Source organism: Dioscorea cayenensis, chromosome 9, assembly GCF_009730915.1.
Source record: "Dioscorea cayenensis subsp. rotundata cultivar TDr96_F1 chromosome 9, TDr96_F1_v2_PseudoChromosome.rev07_lg8_w22 25.fasta, whole genome shotgun sequence".
Lineage (NCBI taxonomy): Eukaryota > Viridiplantae > Streptophyta > Magnoliopsida > Dioscoreales > Dioscoreaceae > Dioscorea > Dioscorea cayenensis.
In genome coordinates, this window is record NC_052479.1 from 214,546 (window position 1) to 233,753 (window position 19,208).

Below are 19,208 nucleotides of genomic sequence, written 5' to 3' on the forward strand. Positions count from 1 at the left end.
ATTGATTTATCATTATTATTAATAAAGCTAAACATTTTGTGAAATAATTTGAATTTTTTTTTGAAAAATTGGATAAACCACGTTCATATTAAAAGAAAGAGAAGACAAAGAAAAACATTGGATACATCTACTATATATATTTTTGAGTTCTTTTAAATAGAGGCGTTTCATCGTCTATTTGTTAAAAAAACATACAAAAAATGCAAGCTTAGATATTATGTATGTAAATGAGACGAGCCAAGCTTAGGCCTACTTCAAGCTTCGTTTGTCAAACACAAAATGGACTTGTTAAGAAATTCTAAGGTTTGAGTTTGGCTCATTAGCTCAATAAGGCTCTATTATTATTATTATTTGTTAATTCAATAAAGCGTCATTAGAAACTTGTTTAATGAATCATTATAAGGCTAAACTTGGCTTGATTCAAACTTGAGGATCCTTTGAGGTAAAAAAAAAAAAAAAACAATTAAGCTTGTTTACATGATCATTAAAGGCAAAAGAATTTATAATTCAAGCCAAGCCTTAAACTTATATTAGAAAGGCATGTAATATTTTTGTGACACATTATTATTAATGATTTTATAAACAAATATGTCAATAATACTATAAAACAATTTTATAAATGGTTTATATAAGTGATATACAAAATGATACTATTCTATTAATGATTCTTATAAATAATTTTTTATAAATGAGCTTATTGATGATTACTATAAATGAGTTATCCATCAACCTCAATAAGGCGAACTTGGTAGTATTTAGGATTGACTAGTTTATTTTACGAGTTTATAAATTAAGCACAACAATCACTCTTTTATCATAATAAACAAATTGAACCAAACCTTTAATAAGTCAAATTTTCGAGCTTTTAACAAATGCATTGATTCATGTATAAACCTATCAACACTACAAGTTATGCCATCACTAGTTTCGGCGAAAGGTTAATTCCAGCTCTTTAGATATAAATAATAAATGAAAATTTTATTATTTAATTTACAAAATTTGAAATATCTTAACTTGCTACTAAAATTAAAGACATGAGATAATTTACCCCCATTTGAAATTTAAATAGAGCGGATGAAGTGAACTGGTTAAGCCCAACCAGTTAACACGAACCCATTTGAAAGGCAAAAGGCTCATGATAGAACGAACCAAGTCCAAAACCGCCAAACCGAAGAAGGCGGCGAAATAAATAATATAAATAAAAAAAATATTCATAGTTTCAGAGAAATTTGCAAAAAGGTCCCTGATTTCAAAGCATAGGAAGTATCGAAGCCATTGTGGCTTCGTCGATCTCCTCGATGCCTCCGCTCTCATCCCTCCCATAGATACACCCCATTGCTCCCCGCTCCCTCTCCCTCTCCCTCTCCCTCTCTGCCAGCTCGTTCCTCCAGATCTCGACCTCTCTCACCTCATTCAATGGCTTCTGGTTCTCTCCCAGGCTCTGCTTCTGCGGATCTCCTCCGCAGCTCGCGCAATGGTGTTGCGGGCGCGCCGCTTAGATTGCTGGGGAGATCGCCGATGGTGATGGTGCCAGGGAGGCGACGTGATGTTTCTGTCAAAGTGGTGGCCAAGATCCGGAAGGGGAAGAAGCATGAGTATCCCTGGCCTGATGAGATTGACCCCAATTCCAAGGCTGGGCCTCTCAGCTATCTCTCTCATTTCAAGCCTCTCAAGGAGAAGCCGAAGCCTGTCACTCTTCCGTTTGAGAAACCTCTCATGGATCTCCAGAAGAAAATTATCGATGTAAGCTATATTGCGATCCTGTTACTTCTTTAATTGCGATCTGGGCCTACTTTCTTTTATTTATCATTTGATTGCATTGGTTTTTGATTTAAAATGCTAAGTTGCTTGCTTTAATCCGTGATTGTTCTAGTTGTAGGAATGTTTTAGATTCCTATTAGTTTTGGCGTTTGAATGAACAGTTTGGTTATTGAATTTATTCTCTTGTGGAAATTGAAAGATATGAACTATTTCATTATTGGATAATGGAAAGTTTAATTCTTTTTATCTGGTATTTTCGCAATAAAAGCCAATCTTTTTATTCTTCTTTGCAGGTGAGAAAGATGGCTGATGAAACTGGTCTTGACTTCAGCGATCAAATTGTATCTCTGGAGGGCAAGTATCAGCAGGTTACAACTTTCTATAACTTTGAAACTTTTACTTAAATGTACTTGTTAGGTTCCAAGTGGTTGTTCCGTCAGCTATAGTATAGCTTCTTTCTATATTGCTCTTATATGCGTCTTGTTATCCTGATGACTTGTGATCTGATATAGGCCCTCAAAGATCTTTATACACACCTAACTCCTATACAACGTCTGAGTATTGCTCGCCATCCTAATAGGCCGACTTTTCTCGATCATGTGTTAAGCATTACGGACAAGGTTTGATTCTTCTCAATGACTGGTTGCTTGGAACTCAAACTTCCTTCTTATCTTGGTCCCTGAATATGTGAGTTTCCTTTCCCAACCAAACAGTGGGTTGAACTCCATGGAGATCGTGCTGGTTATGATGATCCTGCCATTGTGACTGGCATTGGAAGCATTGAAGGCAGAACCTACATGTTCATTGGCCATCAGAAAGGTAGAAACACAAAGGAGAATATCCACCGTAACTTTGGGATGCCTACTCCTCATGGGTATGTAATCTTGAAAATTGTGCAGTAAATAATCAAAAGATATTTATACAACTTGTACTGTACGAACAATTCTATTTGCATTTGCATGTGCTAGGCATAAACTATTCTATCCTACAATGTTGTCAACTTTGGTTTCTGCCACAATGTTCATTTTGATTTTTTTTGATTGGCGGTAATCAGTCAATCAGGTTGAAATCAAGAGGAGTGTTAAATGAGTGTCAGCTTGGTTGAGTATTTCCATTAATCCGTAATTTTCTTATGTCCAGTAAATGTAAGTTTTTGTCCTCAAAATTTTGCACTAATGTTGATACCACTACAGATACCGGAAAGCTTTGCGCATGATGTATTATGCTGATCATCATGGGTTCCCTATCATCACATTCATTGACACTCCAGGGGCTTTTGCAGATCTCAAATCAGAGGAGATAGGTCAAGTATGTTTTGCATTTGCTATTCTTTTTTATTTCCTGAAGTTAATTAAAAAAAAAAATCAGGTCCCATGGGCAGTAACATATTATCAGCCATAGTTGCTCTCCATTGGGCTGATTGGTATTTTATTTATCTAGGGTGAAGCAATAGCTCATAACCTCAGGTCTATGTTTGGCCTGAAAGTTCCAATAGTCACAGTTGTTATTGGGGAAGGTGGATCTGGTGGTGCCCTCGCAATTGGATGTGCTAATAAATTGTTGATGATGGAGAATGCAGTCTTTTTTGTTGCCAGGTGATTTAATACTGTGACCTTTTATTCATTGTACTTTGGGAAACTTGGTTGGTGGCAATTAACTGGTCATGTGAATTGTGCATTTGGATTTTGAAGGCCCGAACTGCATACCTGATGCTTAACTATGAGTAAAATAGAAATGAATGAGACTTGCTAGTATACCATAAATTTTTTATGGTTTTGTTCATGTCAGATGAATAGCATTAATGTGTCTTTTGCTTGTGTTCACAACCAAATGGTCATGTGGGTCACAGGCATATGGAACCGTTGTAAATGTATGTAGGTTGTTAGTCAGTGTCAATTGGCTTTTCTTGTAGATGGAGCTTTTACCCATGTATGTGTCTCCCACTTGCTGATCGGTTGAAATTTAAGTAACTTTTTTTTTAAAAAAAAAACCCTCATGCATGTGAATTTATATGCTTACCCAATAACATTTTCAGTGGTCCAATGAAAATGACTTTTGAAGTGAAAGGCCAATGCATAAAAGTGTTTCCTCGTTGGACTACTGAAAATGTGTAAATACTTATGGTATGCAACTCTATATGCTAATGTTATTCTTGTGTTCTCTTCTGATTTGCTTAGGCTCAGACTTGTCAGTCACCAAAGATAGTAAAATTTCCAAATTCACTCATTTAAGTTCTAGAGGGTCTCACTTAAGTATTTTCCATTGATTATAACACTAATGGCATCTGGCATCTGCTAACACAATATTTATCTGGTATATATGCTTGAATGTCTTTGTCATTTATTGTGAAATGTATGAATTAAGATGTTTCCACTGTCCTCATCTTCTCATTTGATATGATTCATTTTGCTTAATGATATATGTGTGCTCTCTAATTATGTTTGTCATGCCTTGCTTTATTTTAAAACAGCCCAGAGGCATGTGCTGCCATCTTGTGGAAGAGTGCCAAAGCAGCCCCTAAGGTTGATTATTTATTTAGTTATTTTTGGCTCATTTAAGGTTTATATCTTTCAGCAATACAAGTTTTAAATGTTATGTTCCTTTACTTCTACAGGCAGCTGAAAAATTGAAGATAACAGCCAATGAGTTATGCAGGCTGAAGATTGCTGATGGAATCATTCCGGTAATACTTTTGTGATATCTCATCATCTTTATCTAATATCATTTTTGACATAAATCCTTGTGCCAATTATTGGAAGCAAAAAAAAAAAAAGAAAAAAAGAAGAGAGTATTAATTTGGAATGCTATATGACAGCGAACCTTCTGGTTCACCTTAAGGATTTAATTTTTTTTTAAAAAAAGGTGCATAAAAATGTAACGTATTGCCTCTTGGTCTCTAAAATGGTCATAAAGCATTCTTCTCTTTAATTACAATTGTATCATAGATCAAACAACATTTTCTTTTTCACATTAGTTAAATTGAGCAAAGTCAAAAATGAACAAGTGTGAAAACCGTGGCCTTAATTTGGAATGTCCTCTTACTATTGACAGTATTGAGCCATGTGTTTAATGTATTCTAAAAGTTGTATTCTGTTCTAAAGGAACCTCTTGGTGGAGCACATACTGACCATTCTTGGACCTCACAGCAGATAAAGATTGCAGTAATGGGAGCAATGGATGTATGTAGTAACTGCACATGACTTAAATATGCTTGGAGGTTTATTGTGTTAGTCACTGTTGTAATTCATGTTTCTCCTTCTCATATAGGAACTGCTGGAGATGGACACACCGACATTATTGAATCATCGCATGCTGAAGTTTCGTCAGCTTGGAGGTTTTCTAGAAAGTGACAATGTAGATCCTGCAAAGAAAGTAAATATGAAGAAGAAAGATGAGCCAATTGTTAAACTGGATGAGCAGGCCTCAGTTTCAGATGCTGACTTGGAGTTGGAGGTTGAAAAGCTGAGACAGCAAATACAAAAATCCAAGGAAGATGCGTCATTTCAGCCTCCCGAACTGAGTCTTAATGAGATGATCGAGAAATTGAAGAAGGAGGTGGATCGGGAATTCACTGAGGCTGCTAAATCAATGGGCTTACATGAAAAGCTTGAGATGCTCAGAACAGAGGTTGTGAAAGTGAGAAGTGATTCCCAGGACCAACTCATTGATCCAAGTCTGACAGAGGAGATTGAGAAATTGAAGCAGGAGTTCAAACAAGGTCTATCGGAGAGCCCAAATTTTGCAAGTTTAGAGTATAAGCTCAATATGCTTAAGGAGTTGTCCAAGGCACAAAAGATCTCTGAGGGAAATGAGAAGGCCATCTCAATGAAGGAGGAAATCAATAAAGCATTTAAAGAGGTCATGGACCATCCTGATGTAAAGGAGAAAATGGACAAGCTCAGGGCAGATATTGCTGGTGCAGGAGTTTCGAAGGCATCTGAGCTAGATGATGACCTGAAGGAGAACATCTTGATGGTAAAGAAGGAAATTGAATCTGAAATGGCTAATGCACTAAACTCCTTGCAATTGAAGGTTGAGCTTGTGGCCCCAAAGAGAGGTGCAGCTATTGCAAAGAGCCTTCTTGATCAACCGATGTATGCCCCTTTGAGAGATGAGATTGACGAACTAAATGGTGAAATAGATGAGCGCATGCAACAAGTAATCAACTCAACTGATCTGAAAAACAAGATAGAGTTGCTGAAACTGGAAGTGACAAGGGCAGGAAAATCACCTGATCAGAAAACAAAAGCCAAAATTGATGAAATGAAGCAGCAGATTAAACAAAGTCTCATGGCTGGCGTTAGCACACCATCATTGCTGAACAAGTATGAGAAAGTGACACAGGAGATTGCCAGTGCCAAATTATCTTCCTCAGCCGGGTCTGAGCAAAGCTCTTCAACAAATGGAGGGTTGAAGCAGAATACTCTCAAAGGAGGATCTGCGGTCGAGGCCAATGTTGGCGCAACAAACATTGATTAATCACAGTTAGGTGAGTAACTTTCCTTACGGTCATTCGTCTTTACTTTGATTAATTTTCACGTCTTTGCGAAAATTTTGCATTGATGAATTCTATGTTCTACCCTTACACAAATCATTAATTTGTTTTCAACTGATGATCAATTCTGTTTCCCTTGTTCTTTCAGTGTAGTAGGTCGGCTGATAATTTATTCCAAACGCTTCAGGTCACAAAAGCTAATTTCGTCTCCAGAATATGACAGATGATCTACAAAGAGAGGAAGTCAAAAACAAGGATTTGTAGTCAGCGTCATGCTGCTGCTGTTCTCTTAATTAGGTCAACTACTTTTTTGGGTGTTTAATTCATAAGTGCACTAGCTTGTAAGCTTTTCATTAATCACCCAAAACTCTAGTTTGGTTTCCTTTTTTCTTTTTCTTTTTTTTTCTTTTTTGACATTTTTCAATGTTTGTGAGTTAAATGCAAACAGAAAGCATCTAATTTTTGCGTGCTTAATAAAAGTGCAATGCTTGCTGCCAATCTGGTGCCATTTATATTATTGCTACCAGTGTATGTCTAAAAAACAGACATATTTATTAAAATACAAATTCATCAATTTATTATTATTATTCATCAATTTTCTTTATGAAAGATAATTCATCTAAAATATAAAATAGTCGTCTCATAACAATATATATAAAAAAACCAATTCATTACTTACTCCCACCCACCGAAAATTTATTTAGATTTGACCTTAACAAAACCTCATTAACAATATCACAAATTTTCAATTATTTAAAATAATATATTTTTTTTTTAAAAAAAAAAAGAAAAATTACAAAGAAAAGTCCAAATAAACCAGTGGGCTCGAGTTCAATGGTATATTGGTTGGCGCCTTATTTGTGGGACCCATACCACCACCTAATCTTTTCACTTTTTTGCGGATAAGCTTGGTCGATATTTTCTCGTCGTTTTGTTTATAAAGAACAACCAAAATATCTCTCGATCTCAGACTCAGAGTCAGAGCTCGAGAGAGAGAGAGAGAGAGAGAGAGAGAGAGATGGCGGCAATGGCGAGACCCGATCGGAGCGACGCGCACTTGCCGCCGGAGCAGGAGGCGAAGATAGAGGAGGAGACGCGCGAGTACTTCGAGGGCATCGCCCCCAAGCGCCACACCAAACCCTCCAGAAGCGAGTATTCCTCGGTCTACTCTGATGCCCTCCAACCCTCCGATCAGACTTCTATCCCTGAGCTCGATAAGCTCCGCGAGCTCGAATCTCATCCTCAGGTGCTTCTTCTCCAGCCTTTCGTTCTCTCGTTTTGTAGATCTAAGTTTTAATTCTCATCTGATGGGGTTTTCTATGTAGAAATTGGTTTATAATGGGACTGAGCCTTCGGAGGAGTACGTGGAGACGGAGTACTACACGGATCTCAATGGAGTTGACAAGGAGCACCACACGGTATGCTTTTCTTTTCTAGTTCTGGTTTCCTCTTCTTTCTTTCTTTCTGCTACTCTGATGATCATGTTAAATAACTCCTCAATTTTGATTTACTTTGCTAATTTAAAGCTTTGAGTTGGAATAATTGTTTAGGGTTTTGGTTGAATAAGCGAGTAAATTTTAGCGAAATTTCTTGTGAGAATGTTTTTCCTTGAATTTTACAAGGAATTCAGGACATGTGATAAATTTGGTAGTTTGGTTGATTGTTTTGGAGATTCATTGAATTGATGTCTATAGAGCAGTGTGTTGCAACTACTAAATTGATAAAAATTTACAATTTTTCGTGCAAGCTTTAGTTTTTAAGTCTTTCTTCAAATTCCGTGAGTTTTATATTTGTGCAAGCTGAACAACCATTTTCAAGTTAATCTTGAGAGATCCTTTGAGTTGTTGGTGACCTTGAGAAAAGTTAATGGTTATCAATTAGTTGAGTTGTCTGTTTGGTGAACAAAAGTTTATCCGATCATTGTTAGTGCAAATGCATGATTTGTTCTATTGGTTTTGATTGTTCATAAAAATTGAGGTTTCATTGTGTGGCCTGTTGACTCTGTCAGAAGAATTCCATTTTGCAATTTTTTTTTTTTGTAACTTCTTATGGTTGTACTTTGTTATTTGTGCCTTTTAATCTTTGTTTCCTATGTATCATTCATTTGCTACTTCTACATTGTTAAGTACCTTTTGGCACATTATTTAACTCTTCTACTATTAAATAATTCAGTTGATGGAGTAATCTAGGTGTTCTATCCTACATCCATCACTCTATAGTACTCGCTCCATTCCTTTTTACTTGTTACTTGTTATATTTTGAAGCTTTTCTATGTTTTTTTTTACTTGTCACATTAGTAATTTTGTGCAGCATTAAATAATTTTTTTCAAATTTACCTTTTAATTTAATGTACTCGTACAATTTTTAATAAATCACAATCAACTAAGCATTAAATTATATACTCCGTTTAGTGAAGTTTCAAATAGGAGCAATTTTCGAAAGTAATAGAATTTTTTATAAAATAGTATAGATAACCAACTAATTTTAACCAATTTTTTTTAATCGGTGCGGAAGGAGTGTATAGTTAAATGTTAGGATCTATATCTATCGACATTGTTGTCCCTAGTGAACTCTATATTAGCTATTAAGATCCTTCTCCAACTCTTTTCTGGATTTTTTTTTTTTTTGATGGAGCAAAAATTTTACCCTAATTTTCTCACATCTCCATATGCATGCATTTCTCTTAGCAGACTGGAACAGGTTTCATCAAGATGGAGAAATCAAACGACAGCTGCTTTGAGTTAACACCAACTTCTGATGTTACTGATGGTCATAAATCCTCCATGTGTAATCCTGCAACAAATGAATGGATTCCTTCTGCTGAGTCGGTACATCAAATAATCTACATTTAGCTTTCTTTTCTTCCATCTTTTGTATATATATATATATATATATTATAATCATCAAGGTTCTGATTCACTTCACTTTCTTTTAGGTGATCCCTGTTTCAAACAAACCACATCGGAGTGATGCCTGAGAACCAGCAGCATTTGGTCACAGTTTGAGATCTCATTGGCAATAACATATCATTGTGTTCGCTTCATTGTTTGCTCCTTAAAAGTTGTCTACCTGGTCATTTTTAATGTGTTTCTCTTGGAATGTTTGCTCAGACAGCAGACTCTCTCTCTCTCTTTCTCGTCTATTTAAATTCCACGCGGTGTATATCAGACTTCATTGTTGTCTAATCTAATTCCCATCAAGTTTATGCTCTGTTTAGATTTATTCATAGATATTTATTTTAATTTGTTTATAAACTTATTTTTTTTAAAAAAAATATTTCCATTCAATATAAAAATGTTTCTACAAAGTTACATAATTTATTTCAATTTGAAGCTCAAGCAGGCTTGTGTCTGGCTGGTATTTTCCTGGCTCAGTTTTTCTATTGTCTTTGTTTTTGCTCTTGTTTTTTTAAAAAAATTTTATAAACTCACTCTGAGATTTTTGGTCGGTTTTTGACATTTTATCATTTTTTTTCGGTTTAATAAAATTATAATTTATCTTTTTTTTAAAAAAATACATACCCTACTCACAATTTATGTGATAACTTAAAAATCCTTATTTTTTTTAAAAAAAAATTATTGCCGACTAATCCAATTCCTTTCTTTACCCGCTTTAATTTTTTTTTAAATCAAAATACTTATTTATTTATTTATTATTTTAAAAGAATAAGAGCGTACGATCACAAGCACCCACTAGTCAACTGTTTTTCACCGACGCTCTCAAAACTCCACTCTCTCGTTCTCGAGCTCGAAATCGCCATCAATGGCGTGGGACGACGAGAAGATCTTCTCCAAAGCCCTCATCTCCCTATACATCATGTGCCCACTCACCATCCTCTCCCTCCACTTCCTCACAGCCCCATACGGCAAGCACGCCCGCTCTGGCTGGGGCCCCACTCTCCCCCCATCCCTCGCTTGGTTCCTCATGGAAAGCCCTACCCTTTGGCTCACTGTTCTCCTCTACCCTCTCGGCCGCCACTCTTCTCACCCTCTCTCCCTCATCGTCATCTCCCTCTATCTCCTCCACTACATCCACCGCACCCTCATCTATCCTCTCCGACTCCTCTTCACCTCCACCTCCAAGTCCAATCCCGGTTTTCCCCTCTCCATCGCCTTCTTCGCTTTCTCCTTCAACCTCCTCAACGCTTACTTGCAAGCTCGCTCCGCATCCCACTACGCCGGATCAGCGACGGCGGAGTACGGATGGAGGTTGTGGTTCCGGGTTGCGGCGGGGATGGCGGTGTTCTTTTTGGGGATGAGAGTGAACATTAGGGCTGACTTGGCGCTGGTGAAGCTTAAGAAGGAAGGTGGCGGGTACAAGATACCGCGAGGTGGGTTGTTTGAGTTTGTGAGCTGCCCTAATTACATGGGTGAGGCCTTGGAATGGTTGGGCTGGGCCATTGTGGCTTGGTCTCCGGCTTCATGGGCCTTCTTCTTGTATACCTGTTCTAACCTTGGGCCTAGGGCCCGGGCCCATCATAAATGGTATTGTGAGAAGTTTGGCTCTGATTACCCGTCTTCTCGTAAAGCCATTGTTCCTTTCTTCTACTAATGTTTTGTTCTCTCGCTTTTATTCCTATTTTTAATAATAAATGAACGCCGAATGTTGTGTTGCATTCAAATCAGATAATTTTTAGAGTAATTTTCATCAGTATTTTTACTTCAAAGAAATAATAGTTTTAACTTTTGTTGTATTGTTATTCAGTAAAACTATGGTTTTTAGTTAAAACAAAAAAAAATTTATAAAATTGTACTGTATTTAATTAATATTTATGTGTTGTACTCCAGTTTTATTTATAAGACAAACATGTAAAATAAATGACTAATTTTTTTTTAAAAAAAAATGTTTAGACCATTATTTCTCATTTCCAATTCAAATGATACATATTTTACATATGTAAATAAGATAATGCATTCACCATTACAAGAAGTCTCTATAAATAATAACTGACAAGATACAGGATTTACTCCTTTTACATGAGATACCTACCAACCCATTAAGGGAAGTAACATTAAATATAAAAGTAGATAGATAAAACACCCTCCAGAGTGTATCATGTGAATGATGAGAAGGCAATGGCTGATTATTTTCTCCGCCTTTTCGACCTTATTTATTGATATACATAAATGGTAGGCTCATGCTTATGAACTTGTATATTTGAAGACCAAATCAAGGAACTGGACAAGCTTTTATATCCCAAATCTCTTTAGCGTATTGGCTGATGGTTCGATCACTGCTGAATTTCCCACTGCCTGCTGTGCTCATGATAGACATCTTCAACCATCTCCTCTTATCCCTGTAACACAATGAAAACATCGGTTAAAAGCCGACGATAATTTCATGCTTCTTCACTACAACGGCATGGCATGGCACGGCACGGCAATACGGCATTGTGCAAGTGCACCATCCTTCTGCAGTTTGATAATAACATGTTATCTTACTTGTAAGCTTCGTCCACCTGGGCCTGAGCATCCATATAGCTAGGGAAGTCATGACCGACGAGGAAATAGTCACCACGGCCGTAACCAGAATTCCCTTCCAGGGAATCAAGAAGAGGGTTGTAATCATAGCTGCCAAATGCACCACTCCTTATGAATTGCTTCGCCTCCTCAAATCTTGGATCTGGTTTGAACTGTAACATTCAACAAGGATGAGACAAGGCAATTGATAATTTGAATATTTCATCTGCATTGTTTTACTGGTAACACATATCATTGTAATCAATTAATGTTTACCTGTCCCAATTCTCTCTCTTTGCGTAGTTTTGGGACTTCATCTGCTCTGGCACCAAAAAGGAAGAAATTCTCTTCGCCTATTTCTTCTCTAATTTCAACATTTGCACCATCTAATGTTCCGATAATCAAACAACCATTGAGAGAAAACTTCATGTTGCCTGTCCCACTTGCCTCCATACCTGCTGTGCTGGTTTGCTGAGAGAGCTCGCTGCCAGGAATGAGCTTTTCGGCCACAGATACATTATAGTTTGGTATGAAGACAACCTGGTTAATCATCACAGTGATATAGAGGTAACATCAGGACTGTAATTGCTCCACAACTGGCAATCAATTCATATGCTAATGGACAATAGTAATAGTATGCAGAATGTTAAAGAGTGTCGGACAGTAAAGTTTTGCAAATATAAAAACATTAATTCAAGGTGAAGTGGAGTAAGTGAACCTAAATAGCCCAAGTAACAAATAAAAAGAAAAAGAAATGAAGAAATAAAAAACACCAAGTAATATTACATTGAGCATGTGTATCAATCAGTTTGAATATTTTGCAGCATATATTCACAAAATCGAACTAATCTATTCATAACTTACTAATTTAAAAGAATACTACCTTCAGATATTTACTAATTTCGGGATCATTGTTGACTACAGCACCAACATCATTAACCAGCTTGACAATCCTTTTGGCATTGGTGTATGTTGCAAATGCTTTCCCTCCAATCATGACAGTCCGTGGAGTCACTTTCTTCCTCTCCTCAATGCTCATTTCCTATAATCAGAACTTCAGTTAGTCATTACCAGGAGAATGCCCCAAAGCAACTTCAGAAGCTCACTAACGGCACTCGGACGAGTACTCAAGTTTGGCATAGACTTGAAGTTGATTCATTGTCACATAGCACTAACTTCATAACACAAAGGAATAGGACAGGGAAGTAACTCAAAGGGTCCCTTCAATTGTGAAGCAGAATTATTCAACTTCACTGAATGGGAGCGTGATGCTGACAAATTCATAAACCTAGCTCAGATAAAAAATTGTTTGCTTATTTAATCTGTAGGAATCTCACAATCACACATGTACTTCATTAGAAAAAGAGCACTGTGACTTAAACAAGGTTGATCTGACATGATCCAACATAGCAGCCTATCATGTTTAACTTCTTCTAGTTAACAACATGGCCAAACAGGAATGTGACATGATCCAACCCAACCTAACAGTACTCATAATGAACAGAATGAGCAAGTCTAACACAAATTTAGACAAACACAATTTGGTTTAGACGGGCCCAAGAGCATTGTGACTTGAACAAGGTTGATTTGACATAATCCAACATAGAAGCCTATCATGTTTAACTTCTTCTAGCTAACATGACCAAACACAAATGTGACGTGATCCAACCCAACCTAACAGTATCATAATGCACAGAATGAGCAAGTCTAACCCAAATTCAGACAAACACAATTTGGTTTAGACGGGGTCCAAGAAAAGATTAATTAAATAAATAAATAAATAAAAAGAAATAACATAGCTACTCACATGATACCAAGGTGGATCTCCATGCAGGACAACTAAAGACATTGAGCAATGAAAAATCATAATCAGAAATTGACTGTACCTTCAGATTTTTGTATCGGTATACTGCACCCAGAATGTTTAGCAGCTGTCTCTTGTACTCATGGATGCGCTTCACTTGAATGTCAAAGAGGCTATTGGGGTCGATGCTTACACCAGTAACTTGCAGCACATATTGTGCAAGCCGAGATTTGTTAGCCATCTTAGCTGAAGCCCACTCCTCATGGAGTGCCTCATCATCCGCAAACTGTTCCATGGTATACACCAAAGAAGATTATGTCAGTTGGCATACATAATTTTTAATTTCTAATCAAACTTGTGTGCCAGCATACTTGACGGAGTCCACAAAGGAGATCAAGATTAGTGATCCATTCATCTGTTTTTAGCCACTTGGTGATTATGTTGCTCAACTCTGGGCTGCAAAAACGGAGCCACCGACGAGGTGTGATGCCATTGGTTTTGTTCTGGAATTTGGTAGGCCATACAGAGACATAGTCTGCGAATAACTCTGACTTTAAGATGTCACTGTGCAACTGAGCAACACCATTTACCTATAAAGTGAACCACCAAGTGTTATCACAATAATTACTGCATAAGTTGTAGTATGGCAATTCAAACTGCAAAATAAGCGTGTGTTTGCGTGTGTTTCGAAATTTTTCCTCTAAAACTTCCAATTGACAGATTGGAGCTGGTAATATTACAGATGACCAACTAGCAACCAGAATCAACAACATAACCAACTACATGGTACTTTGCGACAGGTGGGATGGAATTCCTATATGATTATGCTGGAAGATGTTACCAGTAATGGCATTGAAAAATTCTCTTTGTTAATTAAAAAAGAGCTAAAATTCAGAAAAAAAAAGTATGGCTGGATTTTCATCAAGTTTTAGATCAGTTAGAGAAAAATGGCCACTTCCAAGATTTTGTCCTGATGATAGTTTCATTTGACCTATTCCTTCTAGCAATTACAATCTACTTATGCAGGACCATTGATTAGGAGAGTAATAAAAAAAAAAAGATGATCTTACAGTATGTGAAGAAACCACGCATAAATTAGCCATGCGTATAACAGGTTTTTGTGGATTGGAGTTATCCAGGATCCGCATGTTGGAGAGCTTGTCTTCCATATCAGTTCGGGTGGAATGAATCAAAGCCATAAACTGCCCAAGAAACAAATGTCAGACACATATGCTAAGTATAAACACAAAGGTAAGCCAGAGATGAGGAACGATGGCTTGCCCGCTTATCTATTTCTTCAATGATCTCCAAATGACGAGGGAGAAGTTTTGCTAATATAGCTTTTGGCCATTTCTCTAATGCCTCTGGTAGAACTGTGTGATTTGTATAGGCAACAGTCCTGAAGTGGAAAGGTTTTATTTATGAACTGAGGCTAGCATATTAGATGAATTTTCTTGGAAAAGAGATTAAGATAACAGTTTAACTCACTTAGTTGTCACATCCCAAGCTTCATCCCAACCAAGTCCTTCACCATCCATAAGTAATCGCATCAATTCTGGAATGGCAAGTGTTGGATGGGTATCATTCAGTTGAACTGCAACTTTACTAGGAAATTCAGACCACTGCAAGGAACCTACACCATTTCTCCTCTCCTTGAATCTGGCAATAATGTCCTGCATACCAGAATTCAGGATCAAAGGTCACTTAGTCAAAACATATCAGAGATTACATGCCATTGCAGATTCAATATTAACTTGAGCTTTGATAATTTCTCAGAAAGCAATTTCATGTAGACAGAGAAAGAACATAACATACTTGCAGTGATGCACTACAAAGGAAAAACTGTTGCTTCAGTCTTAAGATTTTCCCATTCTCAGTAGCATCTCCTGGGTACAGAACTGCACAAATCTAAACAACCACAAATTGTTATGCACTACCTCAAGAATTAATATAAGCAAAGAAAGAAATGGAAAACTCAAAACCAAGTGTCAGATTGCTCATTCCTCTCTTATAGAACAGTGTCAAACAACCATAGCAGTAAAATATAAGATATGATAAAGTTCTAAGTCATTTTCTTTCTATTGCAAAATTATAATCCTTCTTCCCATAAGAATGTAAAACACACTAAATTGTAGGAAGCACTTTGATCAAAATCTTTTTCTTTAGGCAAATAACATCAAGAAATATCATTACTAATAACCACTAAGATAGAGAATCCAGAAAGATGTGAGAGCTAGGATCTACGCAGAGCCATGTTTAAACAAAAGACTTGGTAAAAAAGCCAACAGATCAACAAACCTGCTGGGCTTTAGAGTGAAGTTGAGCAGCAGATTCATACTGTCCATCATTGAACTGAAATAGATTAAAATCATCAGCAGTAGCTTTGGCTTCCCAGAGGCGAAGACTAATAGTATTTTTGGTCTTATATCCAGGAATTGGTACATCATAAGCCAGTGCCTGAAGAACCTCACCACCAACCCACTGTCGACTGCAAAAAATAGGCATAAAAAAGCATGAAGGAAAACGTAACAAGTTTCTTAAAAGATATAAGCTTTAAAAATAACATAGAACAAAATAAAAATCCCAGTTCCCCACTGGTAATAATAGATACAGGATTATTGGAGCAGTTTCTCATTTAGACCGCATAATTGCAGGTACCACAGTGACCTCTAAATAAAAAAGAGATGCTCCCTGCATTGGAGGTGTTTTAAGAGTTGGGGTACACACCGAAATAACATATTGACAAATAAAAAAGATCACTAATTTGTTGATAACCTTTGACAACCACAATAAAATCCAAATCTGTCTTGCTGACCTAATAAATAATGTTGAACAAATGATTAAATAAGACAAAGTTCTCATTGTCAAGCCTGAAAGCATTTCACCAGGACTTTCCAGTCACACCTATACAAGTTGGTGTCATAAAATTCCAACAATGGGAAATATTGGGCATCCCAAATTTGTCTAGATATCAATGGCTACAAAAATTAGATTGGATGTGTTAGATTAATCTGTTTATATATCATAAGCTGATACGATAAGTGTCTGTTAAGCTTTAACGGCAAATGCCACTTCCAAACAATGATTAACTAATGCATATCATCAACAGAGAAGGTCTACATAAGTGATGGACATGGTATCCATATATGTAAATTTCTTCTGAAAGATCTAAAACTTACGATCCATCAGGAGAAACCTCAACATGGCCAAAGAATATGACTGGAAATGTGACATCATGCCTCACAATCTCCCACGGACTGAATTTCTGTTTAAGGAAGCACCAGAAAGAACAAAGCTTTAGTTAATAAGAGGTACCAACAGAAGACATTAGGCATGTATCTAAAATAATACCTCAAGCCAATCTTCAGCTACTTCTTCTTGGCCCTCCTTGGATATTCGCTGCTTGAACAAACCATATCGGTACCGTAAGCCATAACCCCATGCAGGCAAGTTCAATGTTGCCATTGAATCTAAAAAGCATGAAGCTAGCCTACCTAAGCCTCCATTACCCAAAGCTGCATCCTTTTCCTGAAAAAAAAGTTAAATTCCATGATACCACTCATAAGCTTTCCAATTCATCCATGATAAAACTCCAAACAAAAAAAAAAACAAAGGCAAGAAGGTATATAAATATTCATAGTATGATCCTCCAAAATTACAAACAGAGAGAATCTAATTGCTAAACAAAATCAAAACTAACCTGTTCTACAATCTCCTCAAGCTTATGCCCCAACTGATTTAAAGCATCAGCATAACCTTGCACAAGATCAAGGTTTCCAATAGCATTAGTAAGAGCACGACCTTGAAGATACTCCATAGATAAGTAGTAAGTCTGCTTGGGATCCGCCTTGTGGAAATGAACATAAGTCTCATCCCACCTCTGCAGAGATTCAAAACAACAAAATCAACAACCACAAACCAATCAAAACAACAATAAAATCAACCAATCAAGAAAAAAACACCACCTGGATGAGAAGATCACGAACGCTCTCAGCCGCGGCATAATACGCTTGTTCCAAATCGAACTTGAGAGGAGAGAAGTGAGGGGTGTAGTGAGCGTGGTAGGCTATGTTTGCGGCGATCTCCGAGGTTTTCTCCGCCAATGGATACCCCACGGCGGAGGGCGGCGTCTCGTCGGCGGCATGAGTCTCCTTCCTCGTGCTCGCCATGAATTTCAAGTAGATGAACATATGAACTTCGAGATCGATAAAAAAAGCCCGCGTGATATTTATGAAGCGATGGATCTCATGCCAAACAAGCGAAAGAATCACGTGAGAGTCACGTGAAAGAAGGTGAAGAAAGATCCGAAAAAGGTGGTGGGTTTTGTAGACTAGCGATGATGGTTAGATATTTGGATGTTTAGAACGGACGGTCAAGAACGATTTGGACTCAAATGATGATAAGATTTCGGTGAGTTGGGTGCACTCATTTCATTATCTCTCCGGCTCTCTTGATTTGATTTTTGCCGAATTTTTTTAAACATTTTAAAAATAAATTGATTTTTAAATATTTTGATTCAATTTAAACATGAATCATATGATTTTCCTATCATGGATAATGACTCAAGTTTTAATAGAAGCTCATCTTCTTATCCAATGATTAATTTTATAATGCTATTAAAATTTTACATTGGCGTAAATACAAGTTAAAAGCCCAATGCTGAATTAGTTTAAAGTTCGTGGCTCTTAAAAATATTAGTTAATAAAAATAAGAAAACCAATCAAAACTGCAAATTGCTCCTGTGCTCTTTGAATCAAAATGAAAAATTTTGGTTACATTTAATTTAAAAAAAAAAAACAAAACATAGAAGCACTTAAGCCAACTTAATTTTCGTAGGAGAGAATGAAAAAAAAAAAAAACAATTAAGGAACACCGTGGCGATTGATGAAATCAATAGCATCAGTTTGAGTCTGGGAAAGGCCACTGCCGGAGAGTGTAGGAGCATCGGTGCCGCCGCCGTGGTGTGGCCGGTCAACCGGAGTTTGGTGGCCCTGAACACCATAACCCTGAGCTTTATACTCCTCTATAGTATCATACTGCACATAAGGACTGGTCTCTGTTGGGAGTTTAACATCTTCTTTGCCTTCTGCATTGCTCTTCTCTTCTTGTTTCATTTGTTGAGCGCTCGCCATTGTTGTCAATGAAACAAGTTAATCAATAGGTTCCCTTTTTATTGATCTAATTAAGACGCCACGTAACAACCATGCATGCAGGCATGCATGGCCATCCTTGTTAGAAGGAGTCAAAAGGCTAGGAAGCCTAACACTTGTTGCAACTTAATTCAAACATGCAAACTGTGTGCTTATGAGTGTTATGTGGTGAAGAGACAACCTGGAGAATTTCAAATAATGCTCTTTCTATTGTATATAATTCTGAAAAATAAATGGGAATTGTTTATTTTTCAGAATTATATAGCAGTAAGAGTCAATGACTCAATGTGTATTCATTTTCAAATTAATATGATGAATTAATTAATTCATCCTCATTACTAAATGTTTTATTAATTAAATTGGTGTCCACTGATATATCAAATAAAGAAATTGGATAGGACTGATAGGTTAAATAGCATTTCAATTGCAAAACAAGAATGAGCCGGCATAAATGTGAATCTAAAAGTACAGCTAAATGAAAATTAGCACAAATATAGAAATGTTTCTCACCTTGCAATATTTTAAGCCACATACTTTGT

The 19,208-nt window shown here is 36.8% G+C and overlaps 4 protein-coding genes across 6 annotated transcripts; 3 read left to right on the forward strand and 1 right to left on the reverse strand.

Moving 5' to 3' along the window:
• Positions 1–1,238: 1,238 nt before the first annotated feature.
• LOC120268976 (acetyl-coenzyme A carboxylase carboxyl transferase subunit alpha, chloroplastic) lies at positions 1,239–6,754 on the forward strand. 2 transcript variants are annotated; one of them, XM_039276253.1, is made up of 11 exons: positions 1,239–1,743; positions 2,055–2,129; positions 2,274–2,381; positions 2,475–2,635; positions 2,955–3,069; positions 3,202–3,356; positions 4,232–4,283; positions 4,376–4,444; positions 4,863–4,940; positions 5,029–6,250; positions 6,405–6,754. In XM_039276253.1, exons 1-10 carry the CDS (start codon positions 1,417–1,419, stop codon positions 6,238–6,240), a joined length of 2,352 nt encoding a protein of 783 aa, XP_039132187.1. In that variant the 5' UTR covers positions 1,239–1,416; the 3' UTR covers positions 6,241–6,250; positions 6,405–6,754. The 2 variants fall into 2 exon arrangements, with proteins under 2 accessions (XP_039132187.1, XP_039132188.1); XM_039276254.1 differs by having other exon boundaries at positions 6,444–6,754.
• Positions 6,755–7,223: 469 nt separating this feature from the next.
• LOC120268293 lies at positions 7,224–9,478 on the forward strand. Of its 2 annotated transcripts, none has more exons than XM_039275738.1 (4): positions 7,224–7,502; positions 7,582–7,674; positions 8,944–9,084; positions 9,192–9,478. In XM_039275738.1, exons 1-4 carry the CDS (start codon positions 7,275–7,277, stop codon positions 9,231–9,233), a joined length of 504 nt encoding a protein of 167 aa, XP_039131672.1. In that variant the 5' UTR covers positions 7,224–7,274; the 3' UTR covers positions 9,234–9,478. The 2 variants fall into 2 exon arrangements, with proteins under 2 accessions (XP_039131672.1, XP_039131673.1); XM_039275739.1 differs by having other exon boundaries at positions 7,228–7,502; positions 8,947–9,084.
• A 450-nt stretch (positions 9,479–9,928) lies between these two features.
• Positions 9,929–10,880, forward strand: LOC120268705 (steroid 5-alpha-reductase DET2). Its single transcript, XM_039275996.1, has one exon. It carries the CDS (start codon positions 10,019–10,021, stop codon positions 10,805–10,807), a length of 789 nt encoding a protein of 262 aa, XP_039131930.1. The 5' UTR covers positions 9,929–10,018; the 3' UTR covers positions 10,808–10,880.
• A 207-nt stretch (positions 10,881–11,087) lies between these two features.
• Positions 11,088–17,730, reverse strand: LOC120268930 (alpha-glucan phosphorylase, H isozyme). Its single transcript, XM_039276198.1, has 15 exons — positions 17,485–17,730; positions 17,220–17,399; positions 16,871–17,047; positions 16,699–16,784; positions 15,818–16,007; positions 15,335–15,427; positions 15,008–15,192; positions 14,801–14,918; positions 14,590–14,721; positions 13,891–14,109; positions 13,602–13,805; positions 12,599–12,757; positions 11,992–12,255; positions 11,698–11,888; positions 11,088–11,552 (listed from the first exon to the last, which is right to left on the reverse strand). The coding sequence occupies exons 1-15, from the start codon at positions 17,707–17,709 to the stop codon at positions 11,426–11,428; spliced, it is 2,550 nt and encodes an 849-aa protein (XP_039132132.1). The 5' UTR covers positions 17,710–17,730; the 3' UTR covers positions 11,088–11,425.
• Positions 17,731–19,208: the final 1,478 nt, after the last annotated feature.